We start from the raw sequence: 17,309 nt of genomic DNA on the forward strand, positions 1-17,309 counted from the left end.
GCCTTCAATAGTTCCACTTTTAAGTAGTCCCATTTCTCCTGGACTCCAATTAAACTGTTCCAGTCTGATAGGGACTCGTATACCACTAATCTAATTTTAGCAAAAGCCAGTTTTTGTAAAATCTAAAACTTTTGTTTTTGTGTGGTGTGACTCAGTCACTGTACTTATAGTAAACCACACTGACTGGTGATCACTAGATCCCAAGCTTTCCCCTACAGTAATATCAGATACCAAATTCCCATTTGTGAATACTACATCTAAAATGGCCTCCTTCCGGGTTGGCTCCTCCACTACTTGCTGTAGAGATAATCCCAGTAGGGAATTTAGAATATCTGTACTCTTGGCAGAACTAGCTATTTTGGTTTTCCAGTTTACATCTGGAAGATTGAAGTCTCCCATAATGATAACTTCCCCCTTCAATGTCATTTTAGCTATTTCCTCAACTAGTAGATCATCTAATTCTTTGGCTTGGGTAGGTGGTCTATATATAACACCTACACGAGTTACCTTATGATTATCAAGCTGCAAGGTAACCCAAACTGACTCTAAATTGTTCTCGCTAACTTGTATCAAATTCGATTTTATGCTATCTTTCACATACAGGGCCACCCCTCCCCCTTCTTGCCTTCTCTGTCTTTCCTGTATCGAGAGAACCCTGGTATTGATATATCCCAGTCATTACTCCCCTTGAACCACGTCTCAGTAACAGCCACTACATCTATATTCTCAGATGCCATTATAGCCTCAAGCTCATTGATCTTATTCCCTAGACTGCGAGCATTTGTAGACAAGACTCTAAGCTTGTCATTTCTTAACCTTTGTGCTACTGGCCTCTTCTGGCATTGTTCCGGGGGGCAGTCGGACTGATGGATTATCACTCTTTTGCCCCCCTTTCCTAGTTTAAATGCTTCTTAGCAAATACTTGGAACTGTTCACCGAGGACATTCGTTCCCTTGAGAGAAAGATGCAAACCATCTTTCTTGTACAGTTCTTTTCCATTCCAACAAGAGCTATCATGAGACACAAAGCCAAACCCTTGGTTCAGACACCATTCACCAAGCCATACATTGAATTCCTTAATGCGCATCTTCCTGTCATGCTGAAGGTTATGCACAGGCAAAACTGCAGAGAATGAAACAGTTGATGCAACCTCCCGTATATCCTTTCCAAGTGTATGAAAAGCTTCTTTCACCTTTGAAACCTCATTGCAAGCCAGATCGTTTGTCCCAAGATTGAGAATAACATCCACTTCCCTTTCCTGCTTTGCTTGCCTAACTATATTTAGGATCCGTTGTCTATCCCTGCTAGCGGTAGCACCAGGGAGACATCTCACAACACCATTCTCCTCAAACTTCACACCTCTTATGATGGAATCGCCCACCAACAGCTGCTTACTATCAATCCTCACCTTCTCCTTTTTGTCTTTGGCTGCAGTCTTGCATACTTTAGGCATGGGAGATTATTGTTTCTCACCCACAGTGCTTGAGCCATCCTCCATGTTGCTCTTGCACTCTGAAAGTGCTGCAAATGAATTATGGAGAGCCACAGACTGTGGGACATGCCTTCTATCCACAACTCTCAGTCTACCTGAACCTACAGTAACCCATCTTCCATTTCTAGGGGGCCTCTGTGGCAGTGGCATTGCAATGTTCTCAGCCTGAGTTTGTTTAGTGGTTAATTTAAAAATCTCATATTTCAAAAGGGTATTTCCTGCTGCATTATGGAGAGCTGTCTACAGATCAGACAGTATCCAAACCTTTGAAGAGTGGAACCTGAAATAAAAGCACAACAATTCCTGCACAGAACCAGATCTGCCATTGTAAAGAGGGGAAAGATTTTAAACAAACAAATCTTACTTGTTTAGATTGTATCCACCTCCAGATTACCTCCTGAATATCTCCAATGCACTTATACAGCAGCCTTGAACTAGCAGCCTTGGAAAAGCAGCAAGCTATGATTAGCAAGCTAATACTGTGTGGATATATATACACACACTCCCACAAAGGCTCCTCCCCCAACAGCAAATTAACACCTTACTTGCCTATGCTCATTTGCAATCCGACAATAGAGATACTGTGTCTAGCAAATTCCTTACCTCTTGAAACACCGTTTCTCAGTATTCACCAGAAACACCACTAAAGATCTGCTACAGTGGAAAAACTCTGAGTTAGACTGTTAGTCTCCTGAATATCTCCAATGCACTTATACAGCAGCACTTGAACTAGCAGCCTTGGAAAAGCAGCAAGCTATGATTAGCAAGCTAATACTGTGTGGATATATATACACACACTCCCACAAAGGCTCCTCCCCCAACAGCAAATTAACACCTTACTTGCCTATGCTCATTTGCAATCAGACAATAGAGATACTGTGTCTAGCAAATTCCTTACCTCTTGAAACACAGTGTCTTGCCGCATCTGTAACAACCAGCTGTATAACAATATCATACCAACTAACCTCTCAGGTGGACACCTTTTTAAACTAAAATTTTAAACTCTTCAAAAAGTAAATTTTTTAGACAATTTTTATCACAAAACGGTGTAATAGCAAGCGATCATAAAGTCAGATGCACCACAAAATAAAGGTTTAAAGGTTTAATAAGAGTTGCAAATAATGTTCATATATTTATTTTCAAACAGGAATGAAGACATTGAAGGCTAAATTGGCAAAAGTGCAAAAGGAGCAGCGCAACGATATGTGGGCCATTCAGGAGCGCATGAAGGCCATGGAGGAGAGGCAACGCCAGGCCATGAAGGGGGTGCAGGAGATGATCATGCTTTTGTAAAAGTTGCCATAATTTTTTTTAGTTTTCTTTCTAATAAGTTATATAAATCGTTTATACAGTTATAACGTGTATTTTGTTTTTTGTAATATTGCTCGGTTTCAGGCCTCATGCACACGACCGTTGTGTGCATCCGTGGCCGTTGTGCCGTTTTCCGTTGTTTTTTTTTCGCGGACCCATTGACTTTCAATGCGTCCGTGGAAAAATCGGAAAATGCACCGTTTTGCAGCCGCATCCGTGATCCGTGTTTCCTGTCCGTCAAAAAAATATGACCTGTCCTATTTTTTTTGACGGACAAAGCTTCATGGACCCATTCAAGTCAATGGGTCCGTGAAAAAACACGGATGCACACAAGATTGGCATCCGCGTCCGTGACCCGTGGCTGTAGGCTACTTTCACACAGACGGATCCGCAGATCCGTCTGCATAAAAGCTTTTTCAGAGCTGAGTTTTCACTTCGTGAAACTCAGATCCGACAGTATATTCTAACACAGAGGCGTTCCCATAGTGATGGGGACGCTTCAAGTTAGAATATACTTTGAACTGTGTACATGACTGCCCCCTGCTGCCTGGCAGCACCCGATCTCTTACAGGGGGATGTGATCCGCACAATTAACCCCTCAGGTGCTACACCTGAGGGGTTAATTGTGCGTATCATAGCCCCCTGTAAGAGATCATGTGCTGCCAGGCAGGAGGGGGCCCCCCCTCCCTCCCCTGTAGTACTGTAGATTCATTGGTGGCCAGTGGGCCCCCCCTCCCTCCCCCTCCTAATTAAAATCTCCCCCCCCATCATTGGTGGCAGTGGAGAGTACCGATCGGAGTCCCAGTTTAATCGCTGGGGCTCCGATTGTTAACCATGGCAACCAGGACGCTACTGCAGTCCTGGTTGCCATGGTTACTTAGCAATTTTTAGAAGCATTATACTTACCTGCGAGCTGCGATGTCTGTGACCGGTCGGGCGCTCCTCCTACTGGTAAGTGACAGGTCTGTGCTATAAACAATGCGCCGCACAGACCTTTCACTTACCAGTAGGAGGAGCGCCCGGCCGGTCACAGACATCGCAGCTCACAGGTAAGTATAATGCCTCTGTGTTAGAATATACTGTCGGATCTGAGTTTCACGATCTAACTCAAATCCGATGGTATATTCTAATATAGAGGCGTTCCCATGGTGAAGGGGACGCTTCAAGTTAAAATATACCATCGGATTGGAGAAAACTCCAATCCGATGGTATAAAAGGGACTCCTGACTTTACATTGAAAGTCAATGGGGGACGGATCCGTTTGCAATTGCACCATATTGTGTCAACGTCAAACGGATCCGTCCCCATTGACTTGCATTGTAATTCAGGACGGATCCGTTTGGCTCCGCACGGCCTACGGACCCCGTTTTTGCGGACCTTAAAAAAAATCGGTTGTGTGCATGAGGCCTTAGTGTAATAGATCAGCCTAAATCAGCCAGAACTGACAGCAGCCGGTAAATACATGTCAAATACATATAGGGTCCATTCACACAGAGTGGTGAGGTGGCAGCAGAATGAGGAGACCACAGGGTGGTGAGGTGGCAGCAGCATAAGGAGACCACAGAGTGGCCCAATGACATAGTGTTGAGGTAGCGGCAGCAGGAGGAGACCACAAAGTGGCCCAGTGACAGAGTGGTGAGTTGGCAGCTGCATGAGGAGACCACAGAGTGTTCAGTTGGCAGTAGCATAAGGAGACCACAGAGTGATGAGGGTGGCAGCAGTATGAGGAGACCACAGTGTGGGCCAGTGACAGAGTGTTAAGGTGGCAGCAGCATGAGGAAAACTCAGAGTTGCCCAATAATGTGGAGGCGGCAGCGGCATCCTCTGGCCAAGTTGCTGGTGAGGCTGGGCAGGAACCACATTTACCCAGTGGGCCTTAAAGGACATATATTGTTTTTGACCGTAGTTACAGCTCCACAAGTTGGCGCTGCCATGCACTTTGGAGGACACCGACAGGCTAAAGAACTGACACACTTTCTGTTCAACATAGGTGTGCAGGGCTGGTACTGCCTTTTTCGCAAAGAAATGATGGCTTGGGACTCTCCACCTTGGCTCGGCACAAGCCATCAGTTCTCTGAAAGGTGCAAAGTCCACCACTTGGAAAGGGAGGGACTGCAGCACCAGCACCTTTATGGTGACACTGCATGTGTTGACGCAGGGCCGTGGTGCCACACTTCACCTTCTGCCCACAGATTCGGCAAATGGCCATGTTTACCTCCTCCGGCGGCTTAACAAAAACCTGCCAGACCAGCGAGTATGGCATTTCACCCCAAAGCTCCGCGCTGACTGCCTGCTGGCGCTGTCTGCTAGTGAACCCCTACACCGCTACTTTCAGGGCAGGTAGGCTCCTGCGAAGTGGGTGTGGTCTACCCCGGGCACGTTTGGCTCCCGACCTCCCACAGCTGCCACCCTGCTGACACACAGCCACGCTACCACCTTGCAGGCTCAGCTGCTGCCTCACGCGCAAACTGCCACCCTCTTCTCCTGATTATGATGAAGCCCCTTCTTCACCTGGCTCCCAAGTGCGATCGCTACATAATCATCATCCGCTACTGTCTGCACGTTATTGCTGTCCCCCTCAAAGGTCTCAGGGCCAGGAGCCTCACCGATCGCAACACCAGCTCCCACGCAATTCTCACTATCACTACTTGCCTGCCTACTGGAGGAAGCAGCGGATTTCTCCTCCAGATCTAAGCTGGGAAGTAGCTGTTGACTGTCCTCTAGTAGCTCGTCCTCACTGAAAAGTGGAGCCAAGCCTATGGCATATAATACATCTCAAGCTGGGACGACAGAAAATGACAGAGGCGAGTTGAGGACAGGTGAGGGCATAGGGCCTTCTCCCGGGCCATGCCAACTAAGCGTCATGTCAGAAGAACCCACCGACTCTTGGTTGGGGTGTCTGATGTTACTTGCGACGAAGTAGAAGACCGAGTCAACCACTCAAGCACCGCTGGGTTGCTGGTCAAGACACGACCACTTGATGACACTGGAAGCTCAGGCCTCATGCTCCGACTACTGCTGCCACCCCCCCCCCCCCCCCCCCCATTCTTCTGCTGCTACTTGTGCCTGTAACAGAACTATTTAACAGTAAATTAATACACCCCAAAAATGACAGTAGAACAAGGTAAGTTCACCACAAAATGGCTAATAAGACGTAGTTTTTTTTCTTATTAATACACCACAAAAAATGTCTATAAAGAAATGCACGTTCACCACAAAACGGCTAATAAGACGTAGGTTTTTTCTTATTAATACACCAGAAAAATGTATATACAACAATGTATGTTTACCGCTGAACAGCCAATAAGACGTACTGTTTTTTCTTATTAATACACCACAAAAATGTCTATAAAGAAATGCACAGTCAACCCAAAATGGCTAATAAGACGTACGTATAATTCCTATTAATACACCCCATAAATGGCTGTATCACACAGCACTTGCTCCCCAATAACAAGCAAGGTTTGCTGGAATTATTTATGTATCATATAGTGCAAACCTAAAAGCAGCAGTATAATAGTAATTTGAATTAGTGCAGCAAGGTGTAATAGAATCGCTCCTATAACCCAGGCTTTACATTCCCCTATTAGTCCTGCTCTCTCCCTATAGTGTAGAATTGATGCCTTCCTCCCTATCCTTTCCCTACACCTTGAAAAAAATATCTTTTTTTCAGCGCAATGAAGTCTTTCCTAGCACTGTCCCTAGCGCCTGCTGACGTCTCTCCCTGCACTAAGCACACTGGAAAATGGCTGAATACAAGATGGCTGAGGCTATTTATAGGGCTGTGACATCACAGGGCGGGCTGGCTGCTGATTGGCTGCATGCATGGCATTATGGGTGATCCCTTATTCCTAGAGTTCTTTGCTCCATGTCCTAACATGTGCAACAGCCATTTTAGGAAAAAAGACGATTTATTACCACGAAGCGTGAGGAAATTCAACGTCGTTACGAAGGAATTCGGATCGAATTCCACTTCGTCAACTTCGATTCTGTCATGCCCCGCTCTGACGCTGTGCGCAGGTCGGCCAGGATAGCAGCACGAGTTTAGTGTTTGTTTTGGAGCCGTGCTGGATCCGCCTCTCATCAGGTGCACTGGGTGGGGTCATTAGTTTAAATAGCACACCATCCCAGTGCTCTGAGCGGATTATAGGAATCACTGTGGTCTTGGAAGCTAGGAAGGAAGGTTGTCTGTTCCAGCTCAGAAAGATAAGTGTGGTTTTAGTTTGATTGTTTTGTGTCATCTCTCTCATCCAGGTTCTGTGTGAGCAGGCTGCTCCTATTTCCCCTCTTCAGCATCTCAGGGAATTTAGGGAGTTTCAGCCCATGCACGGGGACACATCATACCTACCACCAAGGTCTGCATGTGGGCTGAGCAGTGCAGGGAAAGAGGTCAGGGATTAGCTAGGAGGTGACCCTTCCCCTGTCTCTCGCCCAGAACCTGGTTGGTGGTTTATTTGTGAGTCCGCCGTGACAGATTCTCTAATCTCTAACTATAACCAAATACTGCCCCTGTCCTATCCCTAATGCAATACAGAGGGGTCTGAACAAGGTCCATCAAATGCCAGTTTACTGGAAGATCCCAAAAGAAGAAAGTGAACACTTTACATCTGACCTTCAGCTGTGGGGGGAATAATCCTCAATTTATCCAGGGAAAGTGTGAGTATTGTAATGTATCTAGGTGTTATTAACTTTGTCTTCTTCTCTCCTTAGCTATTAATGGAGTACGATGGCGCCCCCTCCGCCGCTTCTCCTTACTAACTCTTAGGAACTTGGGGATGGGGAAGAGAGCTGTGGAGGTGAAAATGTTGGCAGAGACCAAGCAACTGGTGAAGGCTATGGCCGACACAGCAGGTGGGTGAGCTCAGCATATTCCAAAATCTGCTGTCATCCAGTGAGATTTCATAGTTCTTGGGGTCCACGAGGGATGTGTTGGTTCTTTGGTTTCTTCTTGAACATGTTTTCTTCTAGTGTGAGCTTTTCTTGATCTCTGGTTTCTTTTTGGAAATGCCTTCTCCTGGTGACCATCATTGGATGTAACTAGCTCCTTTATTTAAATTCCAGTGTCACAGCACACATAACACCCGCAAGCAACTGCCCCCTTAGTAAGAAAGTCAGTTTGATTAGAATTGAGCTATAATGAGTGTTTATGAGGTCAGGAGATCAGAGATAAGAGCTACACATGAGCTGTCAGATGACAAGATTCAAAGAAAATGTGCAATAGAATGATGTCACAGGTTCAATACACTGCGACACAGAAGTATTGCATGGTATTGTATAACCCAGGGGGACTCAAACTTTTTTTTTGTAAAAGTCTGCCATCAGATGAAGCCTAGTGCTGTGTGGCAAGTTGCTTATTTTTGTAAGAGGCTACACCTCTAATCACACACATTCCTTTTGGTCCGCCAAAGCAATAAGAATGTTCCTGTAGTGCCCTCATGTAGTAAGTGATGCTCCTAAGTGACCCCCTGACAGTAGAATATCTCCTAAGTGCCCCTCACAGTGAATGCTATGGGGTAAAATAATCACAACACCAGGATTGCTGTTTTTGATCACCTTATCAAAACATTATATACGTACTAATAAAAACGTGATCAAAGATATTAATTAATCTTTCGGGTAATTCAGTTTCTATGATTCCACCATGATGGCGCCACCCTTGACCTCTGTAGGGACAGGAACAGAGATTAAATCTAACGCTCTCACCGGTATCTTCCAAATAATCACACCGGTTTCACCTACTAAATTATTTAATGAGTATTTCTATTTCTGGCAAAATCCACAGACCGTATAATCAAGAAATAATATACAGTGCACACAGACCCTTTTACTTTATTTCACATTTTGTTACGTTGTGGCCTTGTGCAAAAATAAAAAATATATATATATAACACAATGCAACACTGCGCGCTACAATATAAATGAGTAGACAACCAAACTAAACCAACACCTTCCTCCTTATCACGCAAATACACAGAAACGCTACAAACATATATATCTCTGTGTCTCGGTCCTACCTTAACCCAGGTGTGTCTGTTGCGATACAGTGTTCTGCGGCGGTCCTTATGTCTTTTCTGTATATGGTACAGAGCAGGGAGAGCAGATCCAAGGGAGGATGGCTGTAGCATAGGCTGTCTAATATTATTATTAAAGTATTGGGAGTTCGCCCCGGCCGGTGGTGGAATACTCCTGTTACCTGTTTAGCTGACGCTCACGTCTGAGCGGGTGACGTCACCGCAGGTGATCTACGGATAGCAGTGAGGGTCAAACTTCCTACGCGTTTCGAGTACAAGCGGTAATCTTCGTCAGGGAATGTTACACTCACTGCGTGTGTTCTCGTCATTTATAGTCTATGCTGTCCATCTCTCCCTCCCCCCTGTCTCCATTACTACTATTCAAAGCCAAATAATTCAATTTCTGAATTCAAGCCCCTTGGCAACATTGTGTCTAGGTTAAATATCCATTCCGTCTCTTTCTTTGATTGCTTCTTTATGTAATCTCCACCCCGAGCATCCATTTCTACCTTTTCTATACCCATAAAGGACATACCTTCAAGTTGTCCTCTGTGTACCTCCGTGAAATGCCTAGATAGGGGGTGTCCTATTGATTTTTTCTTTATATTGTTCATATGTTTACTGATGCGTTTTTTTAGTTTTCTCTTTGTACATCCAATATAAAGTTTATCACAGGGGCATTTGATCGCATAAATTACCCCTTCTGTATTGCAGGAGATATGTCCCCTTATCTTTTGTTCAAAGCTGCCCTCATGGTTTTTTACGTGCTGTATTTTTACTGTATTTTTTACTGTACTTCTACATGGGGCGCATCTTTTACAGGGAAAGAAGCCTTGTGGGAGATTTCCTTTAATATTGATCTTTTTACCTAATATTCCTGCTCCTTTACTAGTTGAGGCGATCTTATTGCCTATGTTAGTTGCCCTATTGTATATAAAGACTGGTGTTGCTGGTATGAGGTTACCTACAATCTACAGTCTTCTCTCAGTATATCCCAATATTTTCTTACAATTTTTCTAAGGATATAAGTTTGTGTGTTATATGGGATTATAATGGGTGGTATTTTATCTTTCATTTCTATTTCCTTTTGTTTTTTATGGTCATTTTTCTTTGTTATTAATTTCTCTCTTTCTATAATTTTTACTACCGCACTATTTATGCCACAGGGGACCATATTAGTACAAAAACCAATTCAAAACCGACAGATTCAAATAGCTACATTAATAGAGAAAGCTGTCATTTGGCCAGATGGTTAGACAATATACCTAGGAGTCAATTCCTCCACCTAAGAAGAAACTGTACTGAAACCAAAGAATATGAGAAAGAGGCAGAAATTTTAGGGAAAAAGTTCACAGCAAAGGGATATAATGAGGACATAGTAGAAGCTCAGAAAAAAAGAAGTAAAAATGATAGAAAGAGAAAAATTAATAACAAAGAAAAATAGAAATGAAAGATAAAATACCACCCATTATAATCCCGTATAACACACAAACCTATATCCTTAGAAAAATTGTAAGAAAATATTGGGATATACTGAGAGAAGACTGTAGATTGTAGGTAATCTCATACCAGCAACACCAGTCTTTATATACAAAAGGGCAACTAACATAGGCAATAAGATCGCCTCAACTAGTAAAGGAGCAGGAATATTAGGTAAAAAGATCAATATTAAAGGAAATCTCCCACAAGGCTTCTTTCCCTGTAAAAGATGCGCCCCATGTAGAAGTACAGTAAAAAATACAGTAAAAATACAGCACGTAAAAAACCATGAGGGCAGCTTTGAACAAAAGATAAGGGGACATATCTCCTGCAATACAGAAGGGGTAATTTATGCGATCAAATGCCCCTGTGATAAACTTTATATTGGACGTACAAAGAGAAAACTAAAAAAACGCATCAGTAAACATATGAACAATATAAAGAAAAAATCAATAGGACACCCCCTATCTAGGCATTTCACGGAGGTACACAGAGGACAACTTGAAGGTATGTCCTTTATGGGTATAGAAAAGGTAGAAATGGATGCTCGGGGTGGAGATTACATAAAAAAGCAATCAAAGAAAGAGACGGAATGGATATTTAACCTAGACACAATGTTGCCATGGGGCTTGAATTCAGAAATTGAATTATTTGGCTTTGAATAGTAGTAATGGAGACAGGGGGGAGGGAGAGATGGACAGCATAGACTATAAATGACGAGAACACACGCAGTGAGTGTAACATTCCCTGACGAAGATTACCGCTTGTACTCGAAACGCGTAGGAAGTTTGACCCTCACTGCTATCCGTAGATCACCTGCGGTGACGTCACCCGCTCAGACGTGAGCGTCAGCTAAACAGGTAAAAGGAGTATTCCACCACCGGCCTGGGCGAACTCCCAATACTTTAATAATAATATTAGACAGCCTATGCTACAGCCATCCTCCCTTGGATCTGCTCTCCCTGCTCTGTACCATATATAGAAAAGACATAAGGACCGCCGCAGAACACTGTATCGCAACAGACACACCTGGGTTAAGGTAGGACCGAGACACAGAGATATATATGTTTGTAGCGTTTCTGTGTATTTGCGTGATAAGGAGGAAGGTGTTTGTTTAGTTTGGTTGTCTACTCTATATTGTAGCGCGCAGTGTTGCATTGTGTTATATATATATTTGTGTTCTGTACAGCAGGTCTGCACATAATCCTATATAGCAGGCTACGGGACTGCTAGAACACTGCTGCGATCTTTATGTGGTGAAGCGCCAGTTGAGAATTTTGTATGTAAAAAATATATATAATTTCCCCCCATCGATCTGCTCTCAATCCACAATAATGAGAAAGTGAGAACAGAATGTTTGCTAATTTACTGAAAAGGAAAACCTAAAATATGGATGTGTACTTAGGACCATTGTCTTGTTGGAAGGTGAACCTTCGGCCCAGAGCTCTGGATCAGGTTTTTATTAAGAATATCTCTGTACTTTTCTCCATTCAGCTTTTCCTCCACCCTGACCAGTCTTCCTGTCCCCCACAGCATGATGCTGCCTCCACAATGCTTCACTGTAGGGATGGTATTGGGAGGTGATGAGTGGCATTGGTTTCCTCCAGACATGACGCTTAGAATTAAGGCCACAAAGTTCAATCTTGGTTTCATCAGACCAGACAATCTTGTATCTCACAGTCAGAGAGTCGTTTAGGTGCCTTTTTACATACTTTAGGAGGCTTTCCTGTGTCTTTAACTAAGGAGAGGCTTCTTTCTGGCCACTGTACCATAAAGCCCAGAATGTTGGAGTGCTGCAATGATGATTGACCTTCTGGAAGATTCTCCCATCTGCACACATGATCTTTGGCGCTCAGCCAGAGTGAACATTGGGCCCTTCTCCCCCAATTACTTAATGTGGTGGGGCGGTCAGCTCTAGGAAGAGTCCTGGTTGTTCCAAACTTCTTCCATATAGGAATTATGGAGGCCACTGTGTTCTTGGTAAATTTCAGTGCAGCAGAAATGTTTTGGTTCCCTTCTCCAGATCGATGCCTCTACACAATCCTGTCTCTGAGCTCTACAGGCAGTTTTTTCCTCCTAATGGCTTGGTTTTTGCTCTGATATACATTGTCAGCTGAGATATCTTATATACAGTCGTGGCCAAAAGTTTTGAGAATGACACAAATATAAGTTTTCACAAAGTTTGCTGCTAAACTGCTTTTAGATCTTTGTTTCAGTTGTTTCTGTGATGTAGTGAAATATAATTACACGCACTTCATACGTTTCAAAGGCTTTTATCGACAATTACATGACATTTATGCAAAGAGTCAGTATTTGCAGTGTTGGCCCTTCTTTTTCAGGACCTCTGCAATCCGACTGGGCATGCTCTCAATCACCTTCTGGGCCAATTCCTGACTGATAGCAACCCATTCTTTCATAATCACTTCTTGGAGTTTGTCAGAATTAGTGGGTTTTTGTTTGTCCACCCGCCTCTTGAGGATTGACCACAAGTTCTCAATGGGATTAAGATCTGGGGAGTTTCCAGGCCATGGACCCAAAATGTCAACGTTTTGGTCCCCGAGCCACTTAGTTATCACTTTTGCCTTATGGCACGGTGCTCCATCGTGCTGGAAAATGCATTGTTCTTCACCAAACTGTTGTTGGATTGTTGGAAGAAGTTGCTGTTGGAGGGTGTTTTGGTACCATTCTTTATTCATGGCTGTGTTTTTGGGCAAAATTGTGAGTGAGCCCACTCCCTTGGATGAGAAGCAACCCCACACATGAATGGTCTCAGGATGCTGTACTGTTGGCATGACACAGGACTGATGGTAGCGCTCACCTTTTCTTCTCCGGACAAGCCTTTTTCCAGATGCCCCAAACAATCGGAAAGAGGCTTCATCAGAGAATATGACTTTGCCCCAGTCCTCAGCAGTCCATTCACCATACTTTCTGCAGAAGATCAATCTGTCCCTGATGTTTTTTTTGGAGAGAAGTGGCTTCTTTGCTGCCCTTCTTGACACCAGGCCATCTTCCAAAAGTCTTCGCCTCCCTGTGCGTGCAGATGCGCTCACACCTGCCTGCTGCCATTCCTGAGCAAGCTCTGCACTGGTGGCACTCCCATCCCGCAGCTGAATTCTTTTTAGGAGACGATCCTGGTGCTTGCTGGACTTTCTTGGACGCCCTGAAGCCTTCTTAACAAGAATTGAACCTCTTTCCTTGAAGTTCTTGATGATCCTATAAATTGTTGATTGAGGTGCAATCTTAGTAGCCACAATATCCCTGCCTGTGAAGCCATTTTTATGCAACACAATGATGGCTGCACGCGTTTCTTTGCAGGTCACCATGGTTAACAATGGAAGAACAATGATTTCAAGCATCACCCTCCTTTTAACAGGTCAAGTCTGCCATTTTAACCCAATCAGCCTGACATAATGATCTCCAGCCTTGTGCTTGTCAACATTCTCACCTGAGTTAACAAGACGATTACTGAAATGATCTCAGCAGGTCCTTTAATGACAGCAATGAAATGCAGTGGAAAGTTTTTTTTGGGATTAAGTTAATTTTCATGGCAAAGAAGGACTATGCAATTCATCTGATCACTCTTCATAACATTCTGGAGTATATGGAAATTGCTATTATAAAAACTTAAGCAACAACTTTTCCAATTTCCAATATTTATGTAATTCTCAAAACATTTGGCCACGACTGTAGACAGGGTTGTGTCTTTCCAGATCATGTTCAATCCACTGAATTTACCACAGGTGACTCAAATCAAGGTGTAGAACATCTCACAGGTGATCCAGAGAAATGGGAGACCCCAGAGTTAAATGTCAAGTGTCATAGCAAAGGGTCACAAAACTTGTGTCCAGGCGAAATTTTAGTTTTCACTTTTTCCTAAATTTGCAAAAAGGTCTATAATTCTCTTTTCACTTTTTCATTATGGTAGATAGAGTGCAGAATTATGGGGGAACTTTTTTTTATTTTAGCTTGTCGGCAAAATAACAAATTGTCAAATTCCAAGTGGTGTTGACATGGGGGAATAAATGGAAGTCATATGTACCAATAAAAATTGCAGCTTACCCCAGAAAAAACACGTACACTCCGCCATCAACAGAAAAATAAAAAGTTTTTTTTAAAGTAGTAAATCGACAGGAAAACTAAATAAATTTGATATTTTACTGAACAGCAGAATAAAGTTTACCGTACTTCATTGTCAGAACAGACCTCGTATGGGTCTGTCAACAGAAGAATATAAAAGGCTATGGCTCTTGGAAGGCAGGGTTGAAGAGAACTGGTAGGAAGGGTTTAAAATCTTAGGACAAAAATCTAACATGGACATGCAACAGAAGAAAAAGACAATATGTAATAATAAGAACGTAAGGGTGGGACCATCACAGAGGTACCCAAAGAAGAGGACGACCCATGCTGGTAAGGCAGGGGTGAGCCAGATACACATAGATTCCCAAGCCTTCCAAATACAGCCCCATCTAGTGGAGGAGGACACAAATGAAGGACACGTCTAATCTTAATCATGACTTCAGCAGTCATAGTGCACCCGCATATGCAGAGTATGTCACTCCATACAGCACTCTATAATAATATGTGTGTATATACAGTGGCATGCAAAAGTGAGAGGGACTGAAGACTTTCCCAATGCATTGCATGTATCCTGCTGCTAGACTATTATAACCTATATATAGTGTGTGTATATAAAAAATTGTCCATACGTTACAGGAAGGAATAAGCTAATACAGTGGAATGCAAACGTTTGGGTCAAAATTACTGTTACTGTGAACAGTTAAGCAAGTTGAAGATGAACCGATCTCCAAAAGGAATAAAGTTAAAGATGAAAAACAATTTTCAAGATTTTAAAGCAATATCAGTGTATTACTTTGTTTTTGTATGATTTTAGAGTGAAAAAACCCAGACCCAGACTCCTCTAACCTTTTCTCAAAAATAACAGCCATGTTTTTTTTTAAGCATCTGCCTAAAACTCTGAAAATGGTGAAGACCCACAAAACAGGAGAAGGCTATAAGAAATAGCAAAGCTTTTTCAAGTTGTCAGTGACAGCTGCTCGTAGGATTGGTAGAAAGGCAAATCAGAACCCCCACTTGACTGCAAAAGACCTTCAGGAAGATTTAGCAGACTCTAATATGGCCTTCATGGAAGAGTCATCAGAAGAAAACCTCTCCTGCGTTCTTACCACAAAATTCAGTGTCAGAAGTTTGCAAAAGAACATCTAAACAAGCCTGATGCATTCTGGAAACAAGTCCTGTGGACCAATGAGGGTAAAAGAGAAAAATGCCACAATGAGCAAAGGTATGTTTGGAGAAAAAAGGACCCAGAATTTCATGAAAAGAACACCTTTCCAACGAACCAGTGGATATTTGGTTTGGTTCAGGTTCGCCAAATTTTTCAAAAAGTTGGTTCGGACCTGAATCGATTTGGGCAGAACCAAAGCGGCTCCAATTGCCCTGAAAGTTTATATATAATACCCTCCAGATTCCTAGGACTCAGAATTTTTAGGAAAGCTTGTTATCTATTTTCATTTATTTTCTTATGATTTTTTTTTTCTTTCTGCCTCCCCCCTCCCCAAGTTCTTGAATGCAATGACAGCAACAGTAAATCTTGTCTCAGTGACACTGACATACATCGCTGTGGGTAAATGCTCGTTTAGCGGCGTTATCAAACGTGTGTTCTGATTTTTCATGTTCTAAATCTTCCAGAAATCATCCATATAAAAAAAGTCTCCCTTTTAATTGGGAGCAGAAGCCGTGCAGTGTGGTTGTGGAAAGGGTAGGGTATTAGAGGCATTTGGCTGCAATAGTAGCAGCAGCAGAAGCAACATAGCATGGAACATACAAGGCAGTAGGCCGGGTGTCTGTGGGTGGTAGTAGTAATAGTGGTGGCAGCAGCGGTGGTAATGGTAGTAGTGCCAGATGCTTTGCACTAATAGTGCTGGCAATAGGGGATTAGCAGCAAAGAGCAGCAGCAGCTGAGGCGGCGGTGGCAGCAGCAGCAATATGGTACATGTTGGCAGCAGCATGATGGATGCAGCAGCAGCCCTACAGAAGATGATGGGTAGGCAGACAGCAGCAGTGCCATGATGGCGGCAGTGGCATGATGGAAGCAGCAGCAGTCTTATGGAACATGATGGTAGGCAGGCTGCAGCAGTGGCATGATGGTGGCCGCAGGATGGCAGGCTTGGTTCATTTTGACAAAAGTGATGTTTTGGACACTGGCGGAGGACAACTTGGTCTGAAAATCTTCTCCGAGACGACACTCGAGGCTGGTAAAGTAAGAAGAAAGGGAGCTCTCGGCTTGCTGACTGACCTCAGCCTGCTGCAGCCCGTGGAAAAACTGCTCCATCATGTTGAAGAGACTGAACGGGCTGCTGCTGCTGTGGCTTCTGCTGCTTGTAGTGGCGGGAGGGGGGTGACTCTGCAGGGAGTAAAGAGGGGCCTCCCTTTCAGACGCACTGGCAGCAAGTGTCTGCTCACTGAAAACTGCAGCAAGCTGCGTACACAGTATTTCCTGTTAGCCAGGGTTTGAAAGCATGGCTATACAGTAATCATCAGACTGCTTCATGTCAACACCTGTCACTGCGTAAGCAAACAAGCTTATAGCTCGCCGGTCTGCCCAGGGAGACAGTTTTTTGCAGCTTGGCATCCCACTGAAATGATTGGGTGTCCTGGCAGGTGCCTTCGTCATCATCCTCCTCAGTCTGCTGCATGACAAAATCATTCACGGCTTTTCACTGCACGTACAGATGCTCGAGCAGGTGCAATGTCGAATTCCAACAAGTTGGAATGTCTTGGATTAAGCGTTGTAGCGGCAGACCATTCTGTCACTGCAGGTCCAAGAGAGCAATCCTTGCCACATAAGAATGGCTCAAATGCAAGGACAGTCTCCTAGACATTGGCAGCACCTTGCGCAAGCCAGTGTACTTGCTGTGCCCTGTGACGCTGTGCCCTGCTGCTATTGTGGAAGGGCGAGCATAGGTGGTTGTTAAGTGCCTGGTGTGGGAGCCAGGCCA

At 43.8% G+C, this 17,309-nt stretch overlaps 1 protein-coding gene across 1 annotated transcript in view; it reads left to right on the forward strand.

The window, feature by feature from the left end:
• LOC121002853 (cytochrome P450 2C29-like) overlaps positions 1–17,309 on the forward strand; it is a 70,596-nt gene that overhangs the window by 21,959 nt on the left and 31,328 nt on the right. Inside the window, exon 3 of the mRNA XM_040434463.1 lies at positions 7,514–7,654. Coding sequence (XP_040290397.1) covers positions 7,514–7,654 — 141 coding nt within the window. The remainder of the gene's footprint in view (positions 1–7,513; positions 7,655–17,309) is intronic.

This window comes from Bufo bufo, chromosome 5 (genome assembly GCF_905171765.1).
Source record: "Bufo bufo chromosome 5, aBufBuf1.1, whole genome shotgun sequence".
In the NCBI taxonomy this organism is placed as follows: Eukaryota; Metazoa; Chordata; class Amphibia; order Anura; family Bufonidae; genus Bufo; species Bufo bufo.